Genomic DNA, 25968 nt, shown 5'->3' with positions numbered 1-25968 from the left:
GGTAGGTCTGTGGAATTCATTGCCACAGAGGGCTGTGGAGGCCGAGACGTTAAGCGTCTTCAAGACAGAAATTGATAAATTCTTGATTTCTCGAGGAATTAAGGGCTATGGGGAGAGAGTGGGTAAATGGAGTTGAAATCAACCATGATTGAATGGTGGAGTGGACTCGATGGGCCGAATGGCCTTACTTCCGCTCCTATGTCTTATGGTCTTGTGATTCTGTGGCTGGGTTAATTAAAGATCAGCAATACAGCAATTGGGTGGCCGCAGTTCCAGCTCTGGCCACTGGCGGCGGTGTGGGTGCGCTGGGCGCCGGAGCTGGAGCAAGAGGCGGGGCCAGGGGAGGGGCGGGGCCGGAGGCGGGGCAAGGGGGCGGTGAATGGATGGAGGGGCGGGGCTAATTCCGGACAGGCAGCCAATCATGGGCGCTGTTAGATGCCGGTGGGCGGAGAGCAGCGAGCCAATGGGAGCGGCTCTCTCTCTCTACGAGCGGAGCGGCAAGATGGCTGCGCTGGAGCTGCGGTCGTTGGAGAAAACGCTGGGGCTGCAGAGCCGGAGCAAGCTGGGGTCGAGCCAGAGCGACAGCGCGGTGAGAGAGCAACCTGGGGAGGCGCCTTGTGTGTGAAGGGAGGGAGGCAAGAGGGAGTCCAGCCGTCCGGGAAACCATCTGAATTTGGAGGCGGGTTCCAGCTCATGGTGTCCATGGAGGGGAAAATCAGGCGGGGTTTACGCCCCCTCAGAGGCTCGAGCGGGAATCCCGCTGCAACAGCCTGGGGAACATAGGAATTAGAAGCAGAAGTCGGCAAATTCAGCCCCTCGAGTCTGCTGACCACTGACCTCGAGCCATGCAATCAGATCTCTCCCTGGCCTCAAAGCTACATCTGTACCTGTTCCTCAGATCCCTATATCCCTTTTATTAGAAACCATCTCCCTCAGCCGTCAGACATAGACATAGAATTCCTGCAGTGCAGAAGGAGACCATTTGGCCCATTGAGTCGACACTGACTCTGACAGAGTGACTTACCCAGGCCCAATCCCTGTAATCGTGTACATTTATCATTACCAATACACCCTAACCAGCACATCTTTCAGACTGTGGGAGGAAACCGGAGCACCCGGAGGAAACCCACGCAGACACGAGGAGAACCTGCAGACTCCACGCAGACAGTGACTCAAGCCGGGAATTGAACCCGTGTCCCTGGTGCTGTGAGGCAGCAGTTTCCAAAGTCTCCGCCCGCCTGGGTCGCTGGACAGGACTGCTCTGAGTGCTGTCCTACAGGGCGCGAGTTCTCGTCATAAACCAGCTGGTCGCCTCCATGCTGTGGTACCGGCTGGTCCCTTTGACCCCTCCCCCTGGCTTTGTCACCGATATCCAGAGAACCCTCGTGCGGTTCTTCTGGGGCAATCGACTGGGTCCCTGCTGCGGTCCTGTATCTCCCGCTTGAGGAGGGCGGACAAGGTCTGGTGTGCCTCCGCACTCAGATAGCGACCTTCCGTCTCCAGGCCCTGCAGAGGTACCTTTACGTTGAGCCCCCTCCACAGTGGTGTGCCATGGCGACGTATTTCTTCCGCCAGTGGCACGGCCTCAATTATGATGTGCAGCTCCTGCATATCGAAGTGGGGCGTGTTCCGACCGCCCTGCAGGAGTTGCCCGTCTTTTACCAGGACCTCCTCACTGTCTGGAACAAGGTCGCCTCGCGACGCAGCTCTCCCCCGTCAGGAGTAGCGGCTCTCGTGCTCAGGAATCCGCTCCTCCAGCCGTATAACTTCAGGTGGCTGGCGGAGAGGAGGGCTGTGGACGCCGGGGTGACCAGAATCGGGGACGTGCTCGATGGCGGAGGAGCGGGCTGGATGAGTCCCCGCGTGCTGGCTGAGCGCGCGGGGACGTCCGTCTGGCGCGCGGCCAAAGCCATCCTAGACCTTAGGACGGTCGTGCTCGGCCCCGAAACTGCACGCAAACTTGAGACGGCGCAGGCGTGCGGTGGGATCCCGCCCGAGCGTTCCCCTGTTCGGGCGGAATTCCACATTGGCCCAAAGCCTCAGCCCCCTCCCCTGGGTGAGGTACCCCACAGCCTGAGCCGCCTCGCGGAAATGCCCTCCGTGCCTTTTTCTACCGCGCGGAGGCGTTTCCTGTGCGGGCTGCTGCTGCACACCTTCCATCACTGCCTCCTCGCCTGTCGCCCGGATACACCTTGGCGGGCCTTGTTGCCGCCGGGCGGCGGAGGTCCCCGCTGGAGGTCCCTCTACGGAGGGACCTCCCCCAATTACGTCGGAGACCTGGGGTGGAGGGTGATGCATGCAGCAGTTCCGCACAACCGTAGGGTTCACTGGTTCACGGGCTCCGAAGACTGCCCTTTCTGCGGCCTTGTGGAGTCCGTGGACCATGTCTTTGTTGTGTGTCTTAGGCTGCACTCCCTTTATGTTTTCCTGAAGAACCTTTTGTTGATGTTTTGTCTGCACTTCAGTCCCACGCTCCTGATCTACGGACACCCGGTGCGGAGAGGGGAGGGTCGGGATGGCGACCTCCTCGTGAACCTGCTCCTGGGCCTAGCGAAACGTGCCATTTACCGGTCCAGGCTGCGGGCGATCGAGGGGGCCGTCCATCCTGACTGTCTTCCCCTCTACCGCGGCTACGTTCGCGGCCAGGTGTCCCTGGAGAGGGAGCATGCGGTGTCCACGGGCGAGGTTGACGCTTTCCGCGCCCGCTGGGCACCGCAGGGGTTGGGGTGCATCATTGACCCCAATAATCACATTTTAATTTGATGTTTTTAAGTTTCCTTTGTACTTTGATTTCTGTTCGGGCTGTTCCCCCTCCTTTTTGGGGAGCTGCCCCTTTTACTTTGTCCTGATTTAATCTGAGTTTGTTTACTTGGTTTGGTTTGACCTAAAAAGAGGGCAGCAGTGCTAACTGCTGTGCCACCCTGCCAGATGAGATGTCAAACCTAGTCCCTGCCTATTCTTTCAAGTGAATATAAAAGGTGACCATAATATGATAGAAATCTTTATCAAGGTGAATAGTGAGGTGATTGATTCTGAAACCAGGGTCCTGATTCTCAATTAAGGTAACTATGATGGTATGCGGCAAGAGTTGGCAATGATGGACTGGGAAACATTACTGAAAGGAAAGACATGGCAGGCATTCAAGAGACGAAGAGGTGAACTCCAAAAGTTGTTTATTCCTATTTGGTGCAAGAGTGGAAAGGGAACTGTGGCCAAACCATGGCTCGCAAGGGAAATTAGAGAGTGTATCAGATTAAAAGAAGAATACAAATTGGCAAGAAAAAGCAATAGACCTGAGGATTGGGAGCAGTTTAAAATTCAGCAAAGGAGGACCAAGGAATTAATTAAGAAGGAGAAAATAGAGTATGAAAGTAAGCTAGCGGAGAACATAAAAACTGACTGTAAAAGTTTCTATAGGTATGTAAAGAGAAAAACACAGACAGTTACCCAAGGCCGGAATTGAACCTGCATCCCTGGCACTGAGGCAGCAGTGCTAACCCCTGTGCTACCCATGTGGGAATGGGAGGTCTGATGGAAACTATTATTTTCAGGGTAGCCGTTTCCTCCAATAATAATTACCTTTGCACCTCACATTGGCATAAAACGTGTGAGATAATTGGTGTTCATATTCAGATGTGATAAATCTCCAGAATGCTCACTGGCCCCTCTGTGGGACTGGCAGTGAGGGCAGCCAAGGATAGTAATCAGTGGAGAACAATTGTTAGTGGTGCAGCCAACCTTCGGAACCAAGTCGAGTGAAAGACAGGCTACGCTGTGGGGAAGGCGGTGGTATAGTGGTATTGTCACCGGACCAGTAATCCAGAGAACCAGGGTAATGGTCTGGAGACCCGGGTTTGAATCCCACCACGGCAGATGGTGAAATTCAATTTCAGAAAAAAATCTGGAATTAAAAGTCTAATGATGACCATGAAACAATTGTCATAAAACCCCATCTGGTTCACTAATGTCCTTCAGGGAAGGAAATCTGTCATCCTTACTTGGTCTGGCCTACATGTGACTCCAGCGCCACAGCAATGTGGTTGACCCTTAAATGCCCTCAGAGATGGGCAGTAAATGCTAGCCCACCCAGCGACAGACAGACAGGCTCACTCGCTCGCTCCGCTTCTCTTCAGTTCACTCTGCTGCTTGCAGATGACAGTAGACCCACAGACATGTGGTCGACTCGTAAATGCCTTCTGAAATGGACTAGTGAGCCACCCAGTTCAACAGCAATTAGGGATAGGCAATAAGTGATGGCCCAGTCAGCGACGCCCACATCCCAAGAATATATATTTTTAAACTGTACAATGTTATTTTAGTGCATGGAAGGAGTTGCCAGCACTTAAAATTTAAATTAAACAAAAAAACCCAATCTTTTCTGAGATTATTTCAAGGCTGTATTTAATTTGGGTACTCTTCAATTAAGAATAAAGTTTGAGCAGCTAAACTCAGACAGTTGTCTTGCAACTTCTCAAAGGAGTTTATTATTCCTTCCACACAATTAAAAAGACTGTGATTGCCCAGTAACCTGCAAATGATTCCCACATGCAGATTATCCAATTAAAAAGAAATGTGCTGAGAAGGGATTGGCGCCATTCCTTAAAGAATTTATTTCCCCACATGGTATTAAAATCCTCATCCAAAAGCATTTCTTCTGTCATTGAATGCAGCAAACCAGTTGTACCTAGCCAGAGCATGTTTTCCTGTGGTCCCGAGACTGCATCTGAAGTATTGTATGCTGTTTTGGTGGTCTTATCTGAGGAAAGATATATTTCCCATAAAGGAAGTGCATGAAAGGTTCACCAAAATAATTGCTGGGGTGGAGGGATTGTCCTCTGAGGAATAACTGAATAAACTGGGCCTTATTCTCTGGTGTGCAGAAGAATGTGAAGTTACCTCAACAGTGTAGATGCAGGAAGGATGTTTCCCCTGCCTTGGGGTCAGGGTGGGGGGCGGACGTCTAGAAGCAGGGCATTCAGTCTCAGAATAAGGAGCAGGTAATCTAGGACTGAGATGAGGAGGGATTTCTTCAGTCAGAGGGTGGTGAATCTCTGGAATTCTCTGCACCAGAGGACTGTGGAGCCTCAGTCTTTTGAGTATGTTCAAGACAGATATCGATAGATTTCTAGTTAGTAAAAACATCAAGGGATATGGGGATAGTGCAGGGAAATGGTGTTGAAATAAAAGGTCAGCCATGATTTCATTGAATGGTCGAGCGGATTAAAAGGGCTGAATCATCAACTCCTGGTTTGTATATTCAAATCCCTCTCTGGCCTTCCAGGACTTGGCTGTCACTGCACGCAAAAGGTCCCCATGTCTTGTGAAACCACCATAGTGGCAAAGGTGATTTGATGTTGTGGGGTGGGTATATATAGGTAAAGATTTGACCATTTGAATGAGTGGGTTCATGTTTTTGTACATGATATATGCTGAACAAATTGTACTTCACTGCACCCCGCCCGCCCACCGACTTCCCATCCTTTTTGTGCTGTCTGTAAACAGTTAAAGTAATGCCATGGTTCCAGTGTCTGTTTTATAATTGATACTTAATTGGAAGTTCCCATCTTTCCTAATGTTTCATCCTTGCAATCTAATGATCAATGAGGTTTTCCAGTGTAATCGAGTTTTGTGTAAAGAAATCACACAGTTTAAGTTTTAAGTGCCTAACCTCTGAAAGATTTGTTATTGAAATACATATGATGTCTATAATTAATGGAATATAAAACATTGCAAATCCTCACTTAACACCCTAGTTACTTTCCTCAAAAATACAACTTTAAGCAAAGCAATGTTAAGCAAATTAGACGTTAAAGACGAATGTTTAAACTGGAGCTAGGTTCTTTTGAGTGTTTTTTTTATTCTTTCATGGGGTGCGGCCATTGCTCACTGGACCAGCATTTAGCCATCCCTAATTGCCCTTGAAGCTGGTGGTGGGTGAGCCCTCGCCTTGAACCACTGCAGTCCCCGAGGTATAGGCACACCCACAGTGCTGTTTGGGAGGGAGTTCCAGGATTTTGACCCAGTGACAGTGAAAGAATGGTGATATTGTTCCAAGATGTGGAGATGCTGGTGTTGGACTGATATTGTTCCAAGTCAGGATAGTGTGTGACTTGAAGGAGAACTTGCAGCTGTTGGCGTTCCTGAGTATCTGCTGCCATTGCCCTTATTTTGGAAGGGCTGTCATAGGCATCATGGTGAGTTGCTGCAGTGCATTTTTGTATTTAGTAACACCGCTGCTACCGTGCGTCAGTGGCGGAGGGTGTGAATGTTTAAGGTGGTAGATAGGGTGCTGATCATGTAGTCGGCTTTGTCCTGAATGGTGTAGAGTTTCTTGTGTTGCTGGAGCAGCACTAATTAAGGCAATGGAGAGTTTGGGGAGATGGTAGCCTAGTGTTTAAGTCATACACTAGTGATCCAGCGATACAGGCTGAAGCTCTGGGGGACATTGATTCAAATCCCACCACAACAGCTGGTGGAATTTCAATCTAATTGAACCTGAGATGGAAAGTGAATCTCAGTAATGGTGACCATGAAGCTATCGTCGATTGTTGTAAAACTGCATCTCATCACATGTCCTTTTGCGGAGGAAATCTGCCGTCCTTACCTGGTACAGCCAACATGACAAACAATGTGGTTGACTCTTAACTATTCTCGAGGACAATTATGGATGAGCATCAAATGCTGGACTTGTCAGTAATAACCCACAACCCTGGAAAGAATATCAAAGGGTATTCCATCTCATAGAATCATAGAAACCCTACAGTACAGAAAGAGGCCATTCGGCCCATCGAGTCTGCACCGACCACAATCCCACCCAGGCCCTACCCCCATATATTTACCCACTAATCCCTCTAACCTATGCATCCCAGGACACTAAGGGCAATTTTTTTTTTAGCATGGCCAATCAACGTAACCCGCACATCTTTGGACATCTCATTCCCCTTTTGCTTTGCACAAGGGAGACAGGCTTCGGGGAGTCCAGCAGAGAAGTACTTAGCTCAGAATTGCCAGTCTCTATTCTGACCTTGCAGTGTTCGTTGTGGTATTTATATGGTCGGTCCAGTTCTGTTTCTGGTCAGTTGCAAACCCCGGGATGTTGGTAGTGGAGTATTTATTCAGTGATGGCAATGCCAATGAATGTTAACAGGAGAGGTAGAGATGGTTGGATTCCCTTGCATTGAAGTTGGCCATTGCCTGGCACTGTGTGACGTGAATGTTATTTGCCATTTATCAGTGAATATTGTCCAGGTCTTGGTGCGTATCCACATGGACTGCTTTAGTATTTGAGAGTTGCAAATGGTGCTGAACATTATGCAATCACCAGCAAACATCTGCACTTCCGATCCTATGATGGGGTCAGGTCATTGATGAAGCAGCTGAAGATGGTTGGGCCTTGGACATTACCCTAAGGAACTCCTCTAGTGATGTCCTGGAACTGAGATGACTGGCCTCCAACAACTTGTGGAGAGTTTTCCCTGATTCCCATTGACTTCATTTTTGCTAGGGTTCCTTGATGCCATGCTTGGTCAAACGTGCCTTGATGTCAAGGGCAACCACTCTCGCCTCTCCTCTCAAGTTCAGGTTTTTTGTCCCTGCCTGGGCTAAGGCTGTATGAGGGCAGGAGTTCAAGTGGCCCTGGTGAAATTCAGACTAGGTGTCACTGAGTGGGTTATTGCTGTGTAAGCGCCACTTGATAGATCTGTCGATCACCACTTTGTTGTTGATCGAGAGTCGACTGGTGGTGTGGAAACCAGTCAGGTTGGATTTGACCAGCTTTGTGCGTTCAGGTTATACCTGGGCAATTTTCCACATTGTCAGTGTTGTAGCTGTATTGAAACAACTTGGCTGTGGGTGTGGCTAGTTCTGCAGCACAAATCTTCAGTACTATTCCTGGAATGTTGTCAGGGCCCATTGCCTGCAGAATCTAGTGGCTGAAAACTGACATCTGTGATGCTGGGGATATGAGGAGGAGGCCGAGTTGCATCATCCACTCAGCAATTCTGGCTGAAGATAATTGCAAATATTTAGGCTTGCTTTTGCACTGATGTGGCTGGCTCCCCCCGTTTATAAGGATAGGGATGTTTGTGGGGCCTCCTCCTCCTCCTCCTCTTGCTTAATTGTCCACTACCATTCACGACTGGATGTGGCAGGACTGGCGAGCTTAGATCTGATCTGTTGTTCGTGGATTGCTTAGCTTTTGTTTATTGCATGCTGTTTCTGCTGTTTGGCACGCAAGTAGTCCTGCGTTGTAGCTTCATCTGGTTGACACCTCATTTTTACATATGTCTGGTGTGACTGAGCGATTGATGAAAGGACGTGGAGAGGGCCAGCAGCATGAATAATTCACAAGGGTCTACAAGAGTTGTCCAGAACATTAGTGAGAAACTTTGAATTAAAGCTATTGGGTTGTGGTCAGTGGGTGGATTTCATCATTAGACTCCCTCCGTGTGTTTACCCTGTCAGGTCCTTAGTCTGATTTGCAGCAAGGTGCTTTTTCACTCACAGACTGAATAAATAGCCACACTCAATAAAGAGTGAAACTGATTTCATCAATACGTTTGAATTCTCTCCATTGTGGCCTGCTGGCAAATGGTGTGATAGTGGACTCTGGGAAATTTAAGGATCTACAAAAGCAACACAGTACTTATGAGGCCAATTCTCTGCTGGAGGTTTCACTAATTTATTCACTCCGATCACTAGCAATCTATCCCAATGGTCGAGAGCTTTAAGTCTTTAGGTCTGATCTGGCCTACATGTGACTCCAGATCCACAGCAATGTGGTTACCTGTCAACTGCCCTTGGAACAGCTAGGGATGGGCAATGAATGCTGACCAACCAGCGATGCCCGTGTCCCATGAATGAATAAAAAAATTAGGTTTGAAAGCAGCAGAGTTCTTGATTCATGTACTAGCTTTTTCATTGTGAAGAAGAATGAGAGAAGTGTATTCCAATAGTTATATCAGTGGATGCCGACAGCACCTGTTGTACCACAGACCTCTGTGTCTAACCTGAAGACTTTGCAATGTTTCTCTGGTGTGTTTTTTCCCTTTTGCCAAACACTAAGCCTATCTGAACCCCATCCAAGAGAAATGTGGCAACATCCCTTTTACGTGCTGTTAATTATTTCTTATGTTGCGATGCTACTCAAATGGTTGTACGTGGCACAATGGTTAGCAATGCTGCCTCACAGCGCAAGGGACCCAGGTTCGAATCCTAGCTTGGGTCGCTGTCTGTGCAGAGTCGCCCCGTGTCTGCATGGGTTTCTTCTGGGTGCTCCAGTTTCCTCCCACAGTCTGAAAGATGTGCTGGTTAGGTGGACTGGCCATGCTAAATTCTCCCTCAATGTACCCGAATAGGTGCCGGAATGTGGCGACTAAGGGAATTTCACAGTAACTTCATTGCAGTGTTAATGTAAGCCTACTTGTGACACTAATAAATAAACTTAACCTTAAAGAACAAGAAGAAAAATAAAGCATCTGTTTCCCAGTAACCATCTCCGTTTGTCTCTCTCCATCTCCTCCCTATCTCACACACTTCCACCAACATTCAAATTTATAATTCTGTATTCTGTCCAATTACATCTGAAGGGCACATTGTTGTAAAATGGTTGATGCTTTGTGTAGGTCATTTGTGAACTGTTATCTTCTAATTTAAATGATAATCTGAAACTCCTGCAGTACTAAATGCTATTTAAGAATGATTATAGTTTTATATTAGTTCTCCAGTAAGCACTGATAATGATTAAGAGTGAAGAATCAAGTCAGTCATGATGCATAGTTTGTTTACTGAATCAGTGCTGTCTCTCGGGTTTAAGAAAAACAATCTCAGCCATGTAAAGTTTCCACTTGAACTGCTTTTTAAAGAAGAAGCCCAATAATCCAATCACAGCGTTTGTCTTTCCTTGGGTGAAATATTGATGGATTGAGAAGTTTGAGGTGATGCATTATTATTAAACCATTCCTTTCTTTATTCCACCCCCCCCCCCCCCCCCCCCCAAATTAAAGAAAAGCAAATGGTTCCAGATGTAAGAGAAAGAAGCTCCATCGTCTTGAACCTAATTTTTGTTTTCCCTGCAGTATATTGATATGAAGGTGGTCAATAAACCCTAGTGGCACCAACGAATGTATTAAATGCAAAGTCCTGTGTGGTTCATCAGGCAGCTATTCCTAAAAGATTGGTTTGATCTTTTCACTATAAATTATCCACCTGATCTCTATATCAGCTGTCATTGTCTAGAGACATTGTATGCAGTGCTCTGCTTGACTCTAAACCTGCCTTTTGACTTTCATTTCTAAATGGTTGTTATATTATTGCTCGGTAGGAAGATCCTTCATTACCTGTTCTTTCTAACTTTGCAGGTCCCTGTGCTACAGACTAATAACGGACCTGGTTTAGTGGGACTGACTACAATCGCATCTCATCTTGTAAAAGTGGCCAAAAAAGATGCACTCTTGGGAAGTACGGCAGAGAAGAGTGCTATAGTTCAGCAATGGCTCGAATATAGAATCACTCAAATAGACAGGTGTAATAGTCAAGAGGATACTAGAATGGTTTTAAAGGTAAGGTTAACTTCATTTCTGATGAGCTTGCTGTAAATGGGATATCTCTACGGTTTATTTTTAATTTGTACGGCACTCTGCCTTATCGGACTGCCTGAGCCACAGATCCTTTGTGCCCAATGGGTCAAATGATCTACCCAAGATCTGACTGAGTTCATAGCCAATGAAAAGATATGGTCTGAATTTCACTAATTCCTCTTCCTCGCACAGCCTTCCATATTGGCAACCTTTACTCGGTTTTGTCTATGAACCATAATTCAGCTTGACTCCTAAACTTGGGGTTAAATCAGACAAAATACTGTGCTGTCTTTTGAGAGTTTTTAAACTAAGAATAATGTGATTTCTTTTTTCTTTTGGGAGCAGCAGACTGTGCACCACAATGCTGTATGACCGGCTTTGCAACAGACTTGTTAGAATTGTGACCTTTCAAAAGTAGACATTGGCGAAAATGCAATGTGATCACTTTTAATGAATACCCCAATAATGGACAGCGCATCCCATCATCTGCATGTTGAGAGTTATTTAATCCATTCCTATGCAGAAGAAAAGCTGTGTTTTATTTTGCTAGTGACGTTATATGGGCTGAATGTTGCAGTGACAACTCAGAACTTTCTAAATGGCCCATTGCTCCATAGTTTTAACTGAGGAAGCACAGATAACTTGGGCCTTTGCAGTGAGACCAGATAACTCCTAAATAAGGAGCTTGCATTTAACTGCCATTCAGACAAATGTTTCCTACTTTGCGAAAGAGCTTTTCTTTTGTTATACTTTGTTCGTGGCTGAGCACATTTCAACGTGGAGGTACAGGGGCAGAGGTTGAGAAAGCACTTTTACTGCTGGAATTTGACAGGAGCTATTCTAAGTAATTAAATCTGTGTTTGTGCGTGTTACTGAGGTGACCTCAGCCTACCTGCTGTAACAGGATTACTATGTAATTGAACAATTTAGCAGAACTATTCTGAGAAAGAATACAAACTTTTAAGCTTGTCTTACCTGGACAGGCGTGATGTTCAGGAGTGAAGTTTTGAACACTGCCTAATTTTTTTTTCTGCCCATCAGATCTTTTTGAAAATGGGGGTGGGGAAGAAGTTCAACATTTCCTCATTTGTCCTGAACAAAGCACAGAAAATAGAGAGAACTTGTACTTGTAATTGCTTTTCACCAACACCCAAAAACCCTTAAAGCACTATCACCCATGTTGAGTGTTAATTCTCTAATTATCAAGAGTGGACTATATTTGAATGGTTGTCAACTAATATGCACAAAAGTCTAGCACATTCATCCTGCTGTAGGCGTTTCAAAAGTATCCAGTAGCAACGCAAACAGATCCAAAAACTAAATCGGAAACAAACACTGCCATGTATATTTTGAGTGGTCTTCCATCGGGCAGCACAGTGGTTAGCATAGCACCAGGGACCCGGGTTCGATTCCCAGCTTGGGTCACTGTCTGTGTGGAGTCTGCACATTCTCCCCATGTCTGCATGGGTTTTCACCAGGTGCTCCTGTTTCCTCCCACAGTCCGAAAGACGTGCTGGTTAGGTGCATTGACTAAATTCTCCCTCAGTGTACCCGAACAGGTGCCAAAGTGTGGCGACTAGGGGATTTTCACAGTAACTTCATTGCAGTGTTAATGTAAGCCTACTTAAACAGCCTCTGTTTTGCCATCTGATTCATTTCATAGCTGCTAATTAAATTCAATTAAATATTCAGGGTAACTTTCTGAATGACGTTTTTCAAATAAAATAACTTAAGAATGTGGATTATTCTATATTCATCCATAACAATTCTCAGTATTTAAGTTGACATTTAAGGCCTATGCAACTATTAAATTTTCACTTGCTGTTGTGAATGTCATGGTTGTTATACTGTTAAGGGCCTGTTGGGGGAACTGCTGTGCTATTTTGTAGTCTATATTCAGAGTAGCAGAAGCACCACCAATACAGACCTGATATTTTTGATTTTATTTATTATTGTCACATGTATTAACATGCAGTGAAAAAGCATACCGTTCATAGAGAAGGAAAGGAGAGAGTGCAGAATGTAGTGTTAACAGTCATAGCGAGGGTGTAGAGAAAGATCAACTTAGTGCAAGGTAGGTCCATTCAAAAGTCTGACAGCAGCAGGGAAGAAGCTGTTCTTGAGTTGGTTGGTACGTGATCTCAGACTTTTGTATCTTTCTCCCGACGGAGGAAGGTGAAGATAGAATGTCCGGGGTGTGTGGGGTCCTTAATTATCCTGGTTACTTTGCCGAGGCAACGGGAAGCGTAGACAGTGTCAATGGATGGGAGGCTGATTTGCGTGATGGATTGGGCTACATTCACAACCTTTTGTAGTTTCTTGCAGTCTTGGACAGAGCAGGAGCCATACCAAGCTGTGATACAGCCAGAGAGAATGCTTTCTATGGTGCATCTGTAAAAGTTGGTGAGAGTTGTAGCTGACATGCCAAATTTCCTTAGTCTTCTGAGAAAGTAGAGGCATTGGTGGGCTTTCTTAACTATAGTGTCGGCATGGGGGGGACCAGGACACGTTGATGATCTGGGCACTTAAAAACTTGAAGCTCTCGACCCTTTCCACTTAGTCCCTGTTTATGTAGACAGGGGCATGTTCTCCTCTACGCTTCCTGAAGTCGATGACGATCTCGTTCGTTTTGTTGACATTGAGGGAGAGATTATTGTCACCACACCAGCCCACCAGATTCTCTATCTCTTTCCTGGGAATGGAGGAATACAAACGATTGGTCTAGTTGGACCAAGGAGCGGCACAGGCTTGGAGGGCCGAAGGGCCTGTTTCCTGTGCTGTACTGTTCTTTGTTCTTTGTTCCTGTACTCTGCCTTGTCATTGTTTGAGATCCGACCCACTATTGTGGTGTCGTCAGCAAACTTGAAAATTGTAGACTGGGATTCTGTATTTTTGGATGCATTTACATTACTGCCTGAGCAGTTTTTAACCCCAGATTTTTTCATCTGTTCCTTACAATGGTCTTTAATTTTGTCAATGTAACGTGTCGCTCAGACGGGCCAAACCAGTGACAAGCTGCTGTAAGCGATCTCTGGCTTGGGTGACTAGGAATGTCCTGAAGTTGAAAAACAATAACTTTTGATTTGTTGGGAATTGTTATGTACATACATCCCTGTACACAAATATGTTTTGATTTTTGTTTATGCAGGAACTCAATTGCTACCTTGAAGATAAAGTATACCTGGCTGGAAACAGCTTGACATTAGCAGATATCATGGTGTACAACGGTCTTCATCAAATTGTGGTGAGTGAGTTGTCGAACCTTAGAAAACGGACTCTTAAAAATCATAGGATGGTTACAGCATAGAAGAAGACCATTCAGCCCATTGAGCCTGTGCTGGCTCTCAGGCAGAGCAATCACTGAATGTAATTCCCCCGCCTTATCCCCATAAGCTTGTTTATTCTTCCTTTTCAGATAATCCAATTTCTTCTTAAATACCACGATTAAATCTGCCTCCATCACACTCTCGGGCAGCGCAGTCCAGATTCTAACCACACACTTTTTTCTCATGTCATTATTGCCTTTCTTGCCCTATTTCCTTTTTCTTTCTCTTACGCTAATGTAATCTCCAAGTAAAAGATTATAAGAATTCTGTTTAACTACTGTATATTGAATTAGTCTAACAAAATACAAAGATTTTTTAAAAATCCTCGTAGGATCATAAGAAATAGGAACAAAATGAGGCCAATCAGCCCATTGAGTCTGCCTGCCCCCCATAACCCTTATGAACTCATGTAAATGCTGAATGTTTTAACAACTTGAAGTTTTAATGCAGTAAAAACATTCAGAAATCCTTGTCTCTGCCAAATTAAAATGGTGGCCACTCCGTTCCTGACTTCATTGCAGATTTGATTCTAATATAGACAGAAGAGCTGAACTGCAGAGAGAGGCGAGCACGCGTGCCCTCGACATCAAAATAGTATTTGGAGCAAGCATGAAGCAAAACTGGAGTCGGTGGGAATGAGGTGGAAAACCCTCCACTGGTTGAATCATACCTAGCACAAAGAAAGATAATTGTTGTTGTTCGAGGCCAATCATTTTTCTCCATCATAAGGTCAAAAGTAGGGATGTACGGTGATGGTAACACAATGTTCCGACACCATTCAGATTCTACCCGAGACCTGGACAACATTAAGCTAGGGCTGATGAGAAGCAAGTAAAATTTGCGCCACTCAATTGCCAAACAATGACCATCTCCAACAAGACAGAATCCAACCATCTCCCCTTGACAATGGCATTACCCTCCCAGTATCAGCATTCTGAGGATTACCGGTGACCAAAAACTGAACTGGACCAGCCTTATAAATACTGTGGCTACAGGAGTACAAAGAACAGTACAGGAAACAGGCCCTTCGGCCCTCCAAGCCTGTGCCGCTCCTTGGTCCAACTAGACCAATCGTTTGTATCCCTCCATTCCCAGGCTGCTCATGTGACTATCCAGGTAAGTCTTAAACGATGTCAGCGTGCCTGCCTCCACCACCCTACTTGGCAGCGCATTCCAGGCCCCCACCACCCTCTGTGTAAAAAACATCCCTCTAATATCTGAGTTATACTTCGCCCCTCTCACCTTGAGCCCGTGACCCCTCGTGAACGTCACTTCTGATCTGGGAAAAAGCTTCCCACCGTTCACCCTCTCTATCCCCTTCATAATCTTGTACACCTCTATTAGATCTCCCCTCATTCTCCATCTTTCCAGGGAGAACAACCCCAGTTTACCCAATCTCTCCTCATAGCTAAGACCCTCCATACCAGGCAACATCCTGGTAAACCTTCTCTGCACTCTCTCTAACGCCTCCACGTCCTTCTGGTAGTGCGGCGACCAGAACTGGACGCAGTACTCCAAATGTGGCCTAACCAGCGTTCTATACAGCTGCATCATCAGACTCCAGCTTTTATACTCTATACCCCGTCCTATAAAGGCAAGCATACCATATGCCTTCTTCACCACCTTCTCCACCTGTGTTGCCACCTTCAAGGATTTGTGGACTTGCAGTAGGTAAGAGGCTGGGAATTCTGTGGAAAGTAACTCTCCTCCTGACTCCTTGAAGCCTGTCACCATCTTCAAGGTGCAAGTCAGGAGTGTGATGAAATACTCTTCACTAGCACTGATTAGTGCAGCTCCAACAACACTCATGAAGCTCAATACCAGGACACAAGCAGACCACTTGATTGACACCACATCCATCACCTTCAACATTCAGTCCCTCCACCATCAATGCACATTGAAAACAGTATGCATCAACAAGGTACAATGCAGCAACTCACCAAGACTCCTATGATAGCGCCTTCCACACCCACAACCTCTATCATCTATAAGGACAAGGGCAGCAGATGCATGGGAACACCACCACCTGAAAGTTCTCCTCCAAGCAACAGATCGTCCTGGCTTGGAAGTATTTTGTCGTTCCTTCACTGTCACTGGGTCAAAATCCTGGAACTCCCTTCCTAACAGCACTGTGGGTGTACCTACATACTTAGAAAAGAATACCAAAACACAGCTAAAACCTGGAGGAAAGCTAAAGAAGCAAATAGCCTCCCAAATGAACACATTGGGCCCGATTTTACCATTTTGATTCTAAGTGCTGAATCTGGGCGCAATTCAGATCTGACTTGGAAAACTGCTCTCTGGCGCCCCCATACGCACTCAGCCTGAAAAAGAAAATCGCAAGTCTGAATCGTGCTGTGGGCGCCCAAAATGCAACTGCGCATGCACAGTGAGAGAAAAATTGAAAAAACGCTCCCCCGTCACATCGCTCCCAGGCCGCAAAAAGCGGATAAAGTGACCCGGGAACGATGGCCCCCACAGACATCGGCCCACCCCCACAACAGAACCGTCCCCATTACTCACCGCCCCCCCCCCCCCCTCCCAATTACCCAGACCGATTGTGACCCCCGCCCCCACCCACCGATCACCCGCAGAGTGGCAGCGGTCCCCTCCTGCCTCTTCCCCCCCCCCCCCCCAACCAGAGATACATCTGACCCATCCCCCCCCCCCCCCCCCCCCCCCCCCCACCACCAGAGAACGATCTGGCTCTCCTCTCCCCACCAGAGAATGATCTGGCCCGCCTCCCTCCCTCCCCGCCACCAACGCCAATCTGAGTCAGAGCGCCGTTGGAAGCTCTGAACTTACCTCTTCAGAAGCTGCAGCGCCCGAAACAGACCTTTGCCGAGCATGTCCTGTTTTGCGCCGAATCTGGACAGGGGAATGCGATGGTAAAGGGGGAAATGCTGGTAAAGTTGGGCAAGCAGCCCATTAATTCAATTTAAATGCATGCAAATGCATTTAAATCGCCGTTGTGCCCATTTCGGGCGCAGTTCGGATCGCAGCCATTTTCGGGCCTTGGTAAAGTGGGCATCTGTGCAGACGCAGGCGCAAATCGTGCTAATCGCCTCACGCCTGACTTTACCAAGTTTTCGCACCTGAAAACGGGCGCGACGCAATGGTAAAATCAGGCCCATTGTCTCCGACTCAACATCTCAATGACAAGACTTCAATTTCCCCCAGATCATTAGGTCAACCCTCAACAGAATACAAACTGGACATGGCCTGATGTATAAGTGGCACCTCAAACCTGCACCTGCTGCAACTGCAGAAACCCTAACTGAACCATGGAGCACATAATATCTGGCCCGAGTTAAGTTGAGGGTGACAGACTGAAGTTAGACTGGCTCTCCAGTGGGGCATTAGACTGGTTAGGCAACTTGACATTTAAACTGACAAGAGCTTCTGCTTCTGAAGCCATACGAAAGAAGATCATCGACCTGAAACATGTGACGAGAGCTCCACAGATGGTTGCTAGCCATGCTGAGTACGGCCAGCATTTTCTATTTTTATTTCAAATTAAAGCACTTTTGAACAGTCTCAGCAGTGAAATACAATCTGAGCCATCTTTTGGATATCACAGCTGGCCTCGTTCTGTGTGGGTCTCTTCACAACCACCGTGAAGCACTTTTCCTGCTCCGTTCACATACCTGAGCTGGTAATGATGAACAGCTTTGCAGTCAGCATTTCAGAACTATCTTGCACGAGACTCGGTCTGCAGGGGCTGAGCTGGACATAAAACAGATGTGGTTTGTTGTTTAGCTGCGCACTATAGGTCCAACCAGGTCTCAAATCACAGTTGTTATTTCATACCATGCACGATTGCTAGAACTGCACATCTGGCAACCGTGTACAGCAGTGCCAAAGCCCAGATCAGCCAGCACAAGCCAGGCTTCATCACAACCAGCTCATAAAAGGCAAATCACACCACTGAACCATCAAGAGTACCACCTAATTCATCAAATTTAAAAACTTGTAATATTTCTGACCAGCCATGGTTTGTCACTTTGTGTCGTCATTCATTGTCCCCCTGCTGAGGTTGGTGCATTTGGGCATGGATTGTGCTGCTGGGCAGAATGTCCTGTGAAAATCAGCCAGCATTTGCAAGGCTCATTGGTTGACCTGGCTTCTCTGTTTTGTGCTCATCTCAGTTTTTGTTCTGATCAGTATAGTGCATTCCACACTTTTGCCCCTGCTGTTCTTCTTATCTCCAATCCTTCCATGCCCCTTAATACCCCAACGATCCCTTATGCAGTTGTCCAAGCACTGACTGTATTTTCAGAACAGGAACTCCACCTGACAATCCTCTGCCTTTAGCATCTTGCTCACTTCAGGCCACAATCTGTCTTTTATCTGTAAATCTGTAAACCAAACACTTCCAAAGATTGCACTTTGTTGAATCTCATTGGCCTTTAATACAGGAAGTCTAGTTGTTTGTCTGCACTTGCGATTTTTGGGGTAAACATGTCAAAAAGAAACTTATCACAAATAATAAAAGCTAATAAATAATACTGCGGATACTGGAATCTGAAACCAAAAGAGAAAATGCTGGAAAATCTTAGCAAGTCTGGCAGCATCTGTAAGGAGAGAAAAGAGCTGACGTTTTGAGTCCAGGTGACTCTTTGTCAAAGCGGGCTTTGACAAAGGGTCACCTGGACTCAAAACGTCAGCTCTTTTCTCTCCTTACAGATGCTGCCAGACCTGCTAAGATTTTCCTGCATTTTCTCTTATCACAAGTAATCCTATATTTATTATCTTTTTTCCCCATTTAATTTATTTGAGACTATAGCTAGCCCCGGGGATTAGGATACCATAATGTAAGTTCACCTACAGTATCCAAAAACCAAACTTATCTGAAATACAGTCGGCCCCGAGGGTTTCTGACAAAGGATACTCGACCTGTACTAATTCACTTCTTCTGTTTGTCATTGAACGGCTCAGTAAAATCACACTTGGCACTTCTCCCACCTCTCGCGTGCAACTTCCAGCTTCAGCCACAATTCAAAAAATTGCTTGGACAGAAAACACAGGTTCCTTTTTTCAAAACAACGCCAAAATAAATACCAATTGCAAAGCTTCCTTATCTTCGTGCAGGATATCAGGCCCAGTGACGCATGCTGACATCATGGCAGTTGCTGGAGCTAAAACTCTTGGTACTTTCTCAACTAATGAGAAATTGGGGTTGGAGGGGTGCAGTTGACAGGTTAGGAAGTAAAATAAAGAGAATATATAGTCAAAATTGGGAAAGAAACTAATTTAACCTTTCTTCACGAAACAAATGTTCCATTTCTCAGCTCTTTAATTTATACAGCAAACAGGGTGTGGAGTTATTCATGTATTGAGAAAATGAAGGGTGGGATTTTCTTGCCGGGGCTCACCTCAAAATTGGAAAATCCCACCCGAGTTCAACGGATCTTTGTATAGTCCACACTTGCTACGATTCCCATGGCAGGTGGGATGGGAAAATTCCTGTCAAAATGTTGGAATCATTTTAGGTGGCCTCACTAGTGCAAGATTGCAGAGCCACAGATGTTAAATGATGTGAATAGTGGAATCCTATGCTGCACTGTTTTAAGGGCAGCGGTGGAGAACAATTGTTTAGAAATTTTTGTCAAATGTTAGTGACTCCCATTTCTTTCTACACTGTGCTATGAAGATGGTCTTGTACACTTCCAGTCTGCCGTAGAGAGCAGCATTGGTGGATCAACTTTATTGGTGATGATTTTACCCAAAGTCCACTATTTAAAGTTGAGATACATCTACTCATGCGTAGAGCTGCTTGCAATTAATTCTCTGCATCTCTCTGCGCTACTCATTTCTTGTGTCATCGTGTCCATGCCCTTGTGACACTTAAAAGTGGCTCTCTTTATTGCTTTTAATTAATGGCACTGTATTACATATATTTGAAAGCATTGCTATGATCCCCATAGAGACCAATAACCTCTTAAAAAGAAATTCAAGCTTTGCAGTGAATCACTGAAAGAATCTCTCAAGATTTAAAATGTTAAGACTTTTACTGTAACAGACTAAAAGCACCATTGAGTGAACGCCATTTCAATGGGCAACTTGAACCCGAAACCACAAAGTTTCCCGTTAACTTTTAATCAGAAGTTCCTTGCCACAGTTATACTTGACTCTGTCCTTTAAATTAACACTTAATTCTCCCAGAACCAGCCTAACATGATTCTCCGCTCTTGAAGGCTTACTTCCTTTCCCAGCTGGGTAACTCCTAATCCCAAGGCTGACTTTCACAGGGAGGGACGAATTAGAAATTCTCCCCTCTAGCCAAAGCGAGGCAAATATTCCACCTTCATTTAAACCCTCATGAGCTTGGTCTCTTCACTCCGAGTGAGTTTCCACCAGCATCCAGCTTGGCAAACATCAGAGACTTGCTGCGTCAACTGTGCTTCCACACACCCCCCCACCCCCACTTTCTCTTAAACTTGCAGACTGTGAAAGGTTCCAGGATCTTTTAGGAAAGCATGCAACCCAATCCAACAAAAGCTTCCTATGGGCCTCTCCTCCCTTCCCAAAGCCATATACATAGCAACATGAATCATATCAGCCTTGTATCCAGGTAGAAGTGCAAATTAACTATCCTTTAGACCCTCTATCCACTTCTTTCTTGGAGGTGTGAGACGTGTAATCTTTTGCAAATGGTTATACATTAAACTGTCTATTTAATTCTGTGTGGTTTGGAGGTTAACAGTCTATCCATCATCAGCACAGGTGCCCTGTTAATCATTTACAGGCGTGAATATCTCTTCCTAGTACTTCCTGCGCAGTACTACCAACCTTCTCCTCCTCCTCCTTCATCCACTCAACCTTTTTATCTCTGTTTCCGTTGACATTTGTGAGAACTTGGGCAGGAAATATTAACAAGCAGTTCAACTGTGAGTACATCGCAGGTGAACGCAATTACATGTTCTCTTGAGCAGTTTTTAACAGGGATCGCTGGATATTTGAGAGCCAAAATCCTAGCTGTTGTCTTCCTTGTCAGCCCTCCTTCCTCACCTCCAAAGATTGAAATAGTTTGGGTTGACGTGTAAGCACATAAGTGATTTGAGCATACGCAAGAACAGTTTAGTTCCCTCTGCCACATCAGCTGTGGTGAATGAATTCAGCATTGAGCATGTATCAGCAAACTTGGGACATTTCCTAGTCTGAGAGATTCAGTCATGCACCATATTCATTTGACCATTGACCCATTCAGAATGGAAAATGTTTCATTAGCGAAAGCAACTTCTCCTGTTACCTACTTCTGATGTATTTACCTCTAGGCTGGACTAACCCACGAAGAGAGAGAGAAATACGTGAACGTGTCGCGGTGGTTCAACCATATACAGCACTATCCCGGAGTACGGCAACACACAGCGGCTGTCGTCTTCATGAAGAATAGACTCTATCCTACCGTCCACTAGGAAAGCTGCATGCAGTCTTCATGAGTCATGCTGAATCTGAACATCTGCTTGTCAGGATTGAAATAGTGAGGGTTGACATGGGCACATTTGCTGATTCTAGCATACAGCAGAACAGGCCGTCCTGTTCTTTTGTCTGCCTGGTGCATTTGCTTTCGGTGAAAATGTAACGCACGGCAAATTATTTTTAAAATTCCATTTGTTTTCTTATTTAACTCCCAACATTAGGTAAAAGTGTCAAATGTTACAAGCTCTGCTGTCTGTTTTACTAAAATCATGTTAAAAATGGTTATGCAAAGTTAACATGAGTCTTATTTCTGAGCGGAACCTTCCATTTTAGATAGGGCTAGAAATAGCAAGCTTATTCATTTTAAAAAGAGCATTTTGGTGTTATCCAATCACTAAAGGAGTTTTAGAAAAGTCTACCTAAACAACCGGTTCACATTGATAAAGATAACTGGCTGGAAATTGGTCTGGACTCAATTTTGGTGAATTAATGCCACTTGCTGATGGTTAACAATGTGGTTACACTCTGTGCATGTCGATGAGGTGTGATTAAAGCGTTCTTTAACTACTCTACCTAATGCGGGAGATGAATTGGACAGTGATATTACAATAACCACTTGCTCAGGAACATTATATCTAGCTGCGCTAAATGGAAGGGTGCTGTTGAACTCGCTTCTCTCAATGTTTTGACCAGCTAACAGTTCTGTTTTCTTGTTAATTGCGATGCAGAAGTTCCAGAATCAACCTGTTTTGCATAGTTTTACATTATTTTAAAATGTATATTGTTTACATCATTTTTAATTTGATATTGGTAAAGAAGTGCCAATTCTGAAGAACTTGTTAAAGGGTTCCTTAGCTTGACTGTGAAGATCCCTAACTTGCGATTGTATAATTTGACAGTTTTACAAAGGATAATATCAAAGTAAATTTATGCGGTGATCGTTTTACAGTAAATGGTCAATATTTATTGGGTGTCTGGAATTCATACTCTAAGGTATGTGATAATAAATCATATAAATTTGAACAAATCTGGTGCTTGTGTATGAATGTCACATTAGTCGCCACAAATCTGACACAATTCATTTCATGATGGGTTTGATGTCTTGTCCTGTGAAAGAACCGAGGCTAAGTAAGCTTTAAATTTAAAAATCTTGCCGTTTTCCACGTCATGTTCTCGTAGTTCTTTCACGGATGGAGTTATCAGTTGAGAGCAAGTGTTAACAGTCTGAGACAAATAGCAGGGCAACTGTGTCAAACAGCCATTTGCGAGCTTGTTACTTCATAGCTATGATGAAGAAGGGCTTCTCTTTGAGGCCTCCCTGCTTTGGCAATGGTACCCAGATGGAGGCCAGAGCGGGCATTAATTTCTGTTTCCTCAGTATATGGAGATTCCAGGTGCAATATGTAGAAGCATTCCATGAGCAAGATATTTCCTTGGGATTGTGGTCATTGCAAGACATTTAGTGAATAGCATTGATTTTTAAAACAATGGTTTTTCCTTAAGAGCCAGAGTATGGGAATATCTTCCCATGCACAAGTGATCAGGAGCAGTGACATGCAGTTAATTCTGCTCTGAAGCTATTCAGATGGAATCTATACTGGCCATCTTTCCAGCTAATTATTTGTTCATTTGCAATCCCTGAGTCCGACTGTTGCAGTGCATTAATATCCGAGTCCACTAGTCAGTGCAAAATCTATTGTAAGCTGAATTAAACTTCTGTACCTGACGTGTTCCCACAGCCGATTAAGAAGCGTAAGTGCCACCTACTGAGCTAATCTATGCTTTGAAGTCTCTCCATGATGTGAACTATTTAACGGAGCAGGAAGTTACAATGGAAAGGAACAAGTGATGCCTCATTTTCCACACAGCGACATGCACAAGTGGCATAATGCCTTTTAACTTGTGTTATCCCATTGATAAATCCTTGTTAACCACTTTTGCAATGACAGCACTCTTCAAATGGATGATAGTGAGGATTTGAACTGTATAGCATTTAATTGAATCATAAAGTGCGTGATGCAATTAGCATAGACAATTTATATCCATGGATGATAATGACACTTAATTATTTTATTCATAGTAAAATTACATCGTTATGTTATCATTACCCAAGTGTCTCTCAATCCACATCCTCTGCCAACATCGGTTTGACTGTGTTTACGAGATGTCATAAAGTCAACTCTCCCAGCAGGGTGAAGGGATTAAATTACAACCCCGCAGTCACAGAAGTGTCTGTTAAGGTCTCTATCTCTTCAAGATTTATGCTGTAAACATTGAGGACACCAGGCAGGGATTGTACTGAAATGACGCTGAGTCAACTGTTCTTTCAGGCAGCTTCAAGGCAGGACTTCCATCGGTGTTTGCTACAAAGACTGCATGCAGTCCATTATTCCAATGCTAAAAGTGCTGCTGTATAAGCAGCAATGATTTACATCCAATCATCACCAATGGCTACCTTCTGGTTACTAAGTAAGAAAATGGTCAATGGTGACTTTTTTTTAAAGATTGTGTTGTCCATCACAAGCTATTCTTGGTCAATGCAGAATGGTCAACACACACGTGGATTACGATACGGAACAGCAAATTGTATTTACGTAGTGCCTTTAACATCTCAAAACATCCTAAGGCTTTTCACAAGCTATTTTTAAACAGAAAATAGGTGCAGGAGAAGGCCATTTGGCCCTTGGAGACTGCACCACCATTCAATATGATCATGGTTGATCATGCACTTTCAGTATCCCACTCCCCCTTTCTCTCCGTACCCCTTGATCCCTTTAGCCACAAGGGCCACATCCAGCTCCCTCTTGAACATATCTAATCAACTGGCCTCAACAGCTTTAAGTGGTGGAGAATTCCACAGGTTCACAACTCTGAGTGAAGAAGTTCTTCCTCATTTCAGTCCTGAATGGCATTCTTGGACTGTGACGCCTAGCTCTGCACTTCCCCAACATCGGGAGCATTCATGTGGCAAGATTCTATGAAGAACTAGCATAGTCAACAATGGCAGCATAATTGGAGTATCTCTGGACATACCAGCCCATCTTAACTCAGCATTAGTCTTACTAGCATGTTATAAAGGGTTACATGGGTCCATGGTAACTAACAATCCAAACTGAAATTGCAAACCTCACATGGTAAAGCCTGAAAACAGAAGGAAAAATGGAAGAATGAATGTACAATTAGGAGTGAAATGATGAAGCTGTAATTAATTGTGGATCAGTGAAGTGACTGGATAAGAAGATGGCAGTATAAAATAATCCAATTTTATGGGAAGAATAAAAAAAAATTTTTTGTAAGAGACTTGTTATTGTTGGTACTCAGAGGGATTTGAGTATTCCTATGCATGAATCACAGAATGTTAACATACAGATATAGTAACTAAGAAGGCAAATGTGTGTTACTCCATTTCAGGAGAGTTGGTGTATAATGGTAAATAAGTCTCACTACAGTTATATAAGGCCTTGATGAAACCACACCTGGAATCTTGAGGAAAGATAAACTTACCTGAATTAAGAGGACACGCAACAAATATACATTAGATTGATTCATGGCATGAGATGGTTGTCTTCTGAGGAGAGACTGAGTAAACTAGGCCTGTATTCACTGGAAGAATGGGAGGTGATCTGACTGAAACATATAGGGATAAGTTTTCCTGTTCCGCCCATCATGGGAATCGTATCGGGCGAGGGGCAGATCATGGCAAGGTCCGTTGACCTCGGGTGGGATTTTCCGGTTTCTGGGTGAGCGTGGCCAGAAAATCCCGTCCATTAAATCTTAAAGGGTTTAATCCGCTAGACACTGAGACGCTGCTTCCCTGGCCGAACAGTCTAAAACTAGGGGTCATAGTCCAGGATAAGGAGTCAGTCATTTAGGAGAAAGTCCTCAGAGAATTGTGAATTCGCTACGCAAGAGGGCTGTAGAGACTCAGTTGATGAACTCAAGACAGGGGTTTATAAACTGGAGACTGAGGGATAGGATAGGAAATTGACATTGGTGTAAAAGATCAGCAATGATCTTATTGAAGGGTGGGATAGGCACAGGGGACCCTAGGCCTACTGCTCCTATCTCTTATGTTATTGTAAAATCTGGTACGGGACTTGTTGACGATTGTGATACACCTCCCAAGGTGACACTGTGGTCCAACATTGTAACATAGAAGATAGGAGCAGGAGGAGGCCATTTGGCCCTTTGAGCCTGCTCCGCCGTTCATCACGATCATGGCTGATCGTCCAACTCAATAGCCTAATCCTGCTTTCTCCCCATAGCCTTTGATCCCATTCGCCCCAAGTGCTATATCCAGCCGCCTCTTGAATACATTTAATGTTTTGGCATCAACTACTTCCTGTGGTAATGAATTCCACAGGCTCACCACTCTTTGGGTGAAGAAATGTCTTCAATGTACCATTGAGTCTGGAGATATGAGCTGCTCCTGTGTCTCCTCTTGCTGAATCCCTGATCTGAAACATGCCATGATGAGGAATTACTGAATAAAGGCCAGTCGCTTCCCCAAGAAGAGGACAAGAAAATTGTGTGGCCAGTCACCCTGAGTTGTCTCCTATGCCCAGCTATAAAGCACCATTAGTTGTGAAGTAAGTCTTCAACCTGTCTTTGGTGAAGATTAGTGTGTGAAATGAGCAGTAGGA

General features: G+C 45.0%; 1 protein-coding gene across 1 annotated transcript; it reads left to right on the top strand.

The window, feature by feature from the left end:
* The first annotated feature begins 469 nt into the window (after nt 1–469).
* Nucleotides 470–22350, top strand: eef1e1 (eukaryotic translation elongation factor 1 epsilon 1). Its single transcript, XM_078216824.1, has 4 exons — nt 470–589; nt 10359–10559; nt 13726–13821; nt 21181–22350. The coding sequence occupies exons 1-4, from the start codon at nt 503–505 to the stop codon at nt 21319–21321; spliced, it is 525 nt and encodes a 174-aa protein (XP_078072950.1). The 5' UTR covers nt 470–502; the 3' UTR covers nt 21322–22350.
* Nucleotides 22351–25968: the final 3618 nt, after the last annotated feature.

Source organism: Mustelus asterias, chromosome 7 (genome assembly GCF_964213995.1).
Source record: "Mustelus asterias chromosome 7, sMusAst1.hap1.1, whole genome shotgun sequence".
In the NCBI taxonomy this organism is placed as follows: domain Eukaryota; kingdom Metazoa; phylum Chordata; class Chondrichthyes; order Carcharhiniformes; family Triakidae; genus Mustelus; species Mustelus asterias.
Note: the sequence above shows the minus strand (reverse complement) of the source record. Positions and strands in the feature narration are given on the sequence as shown.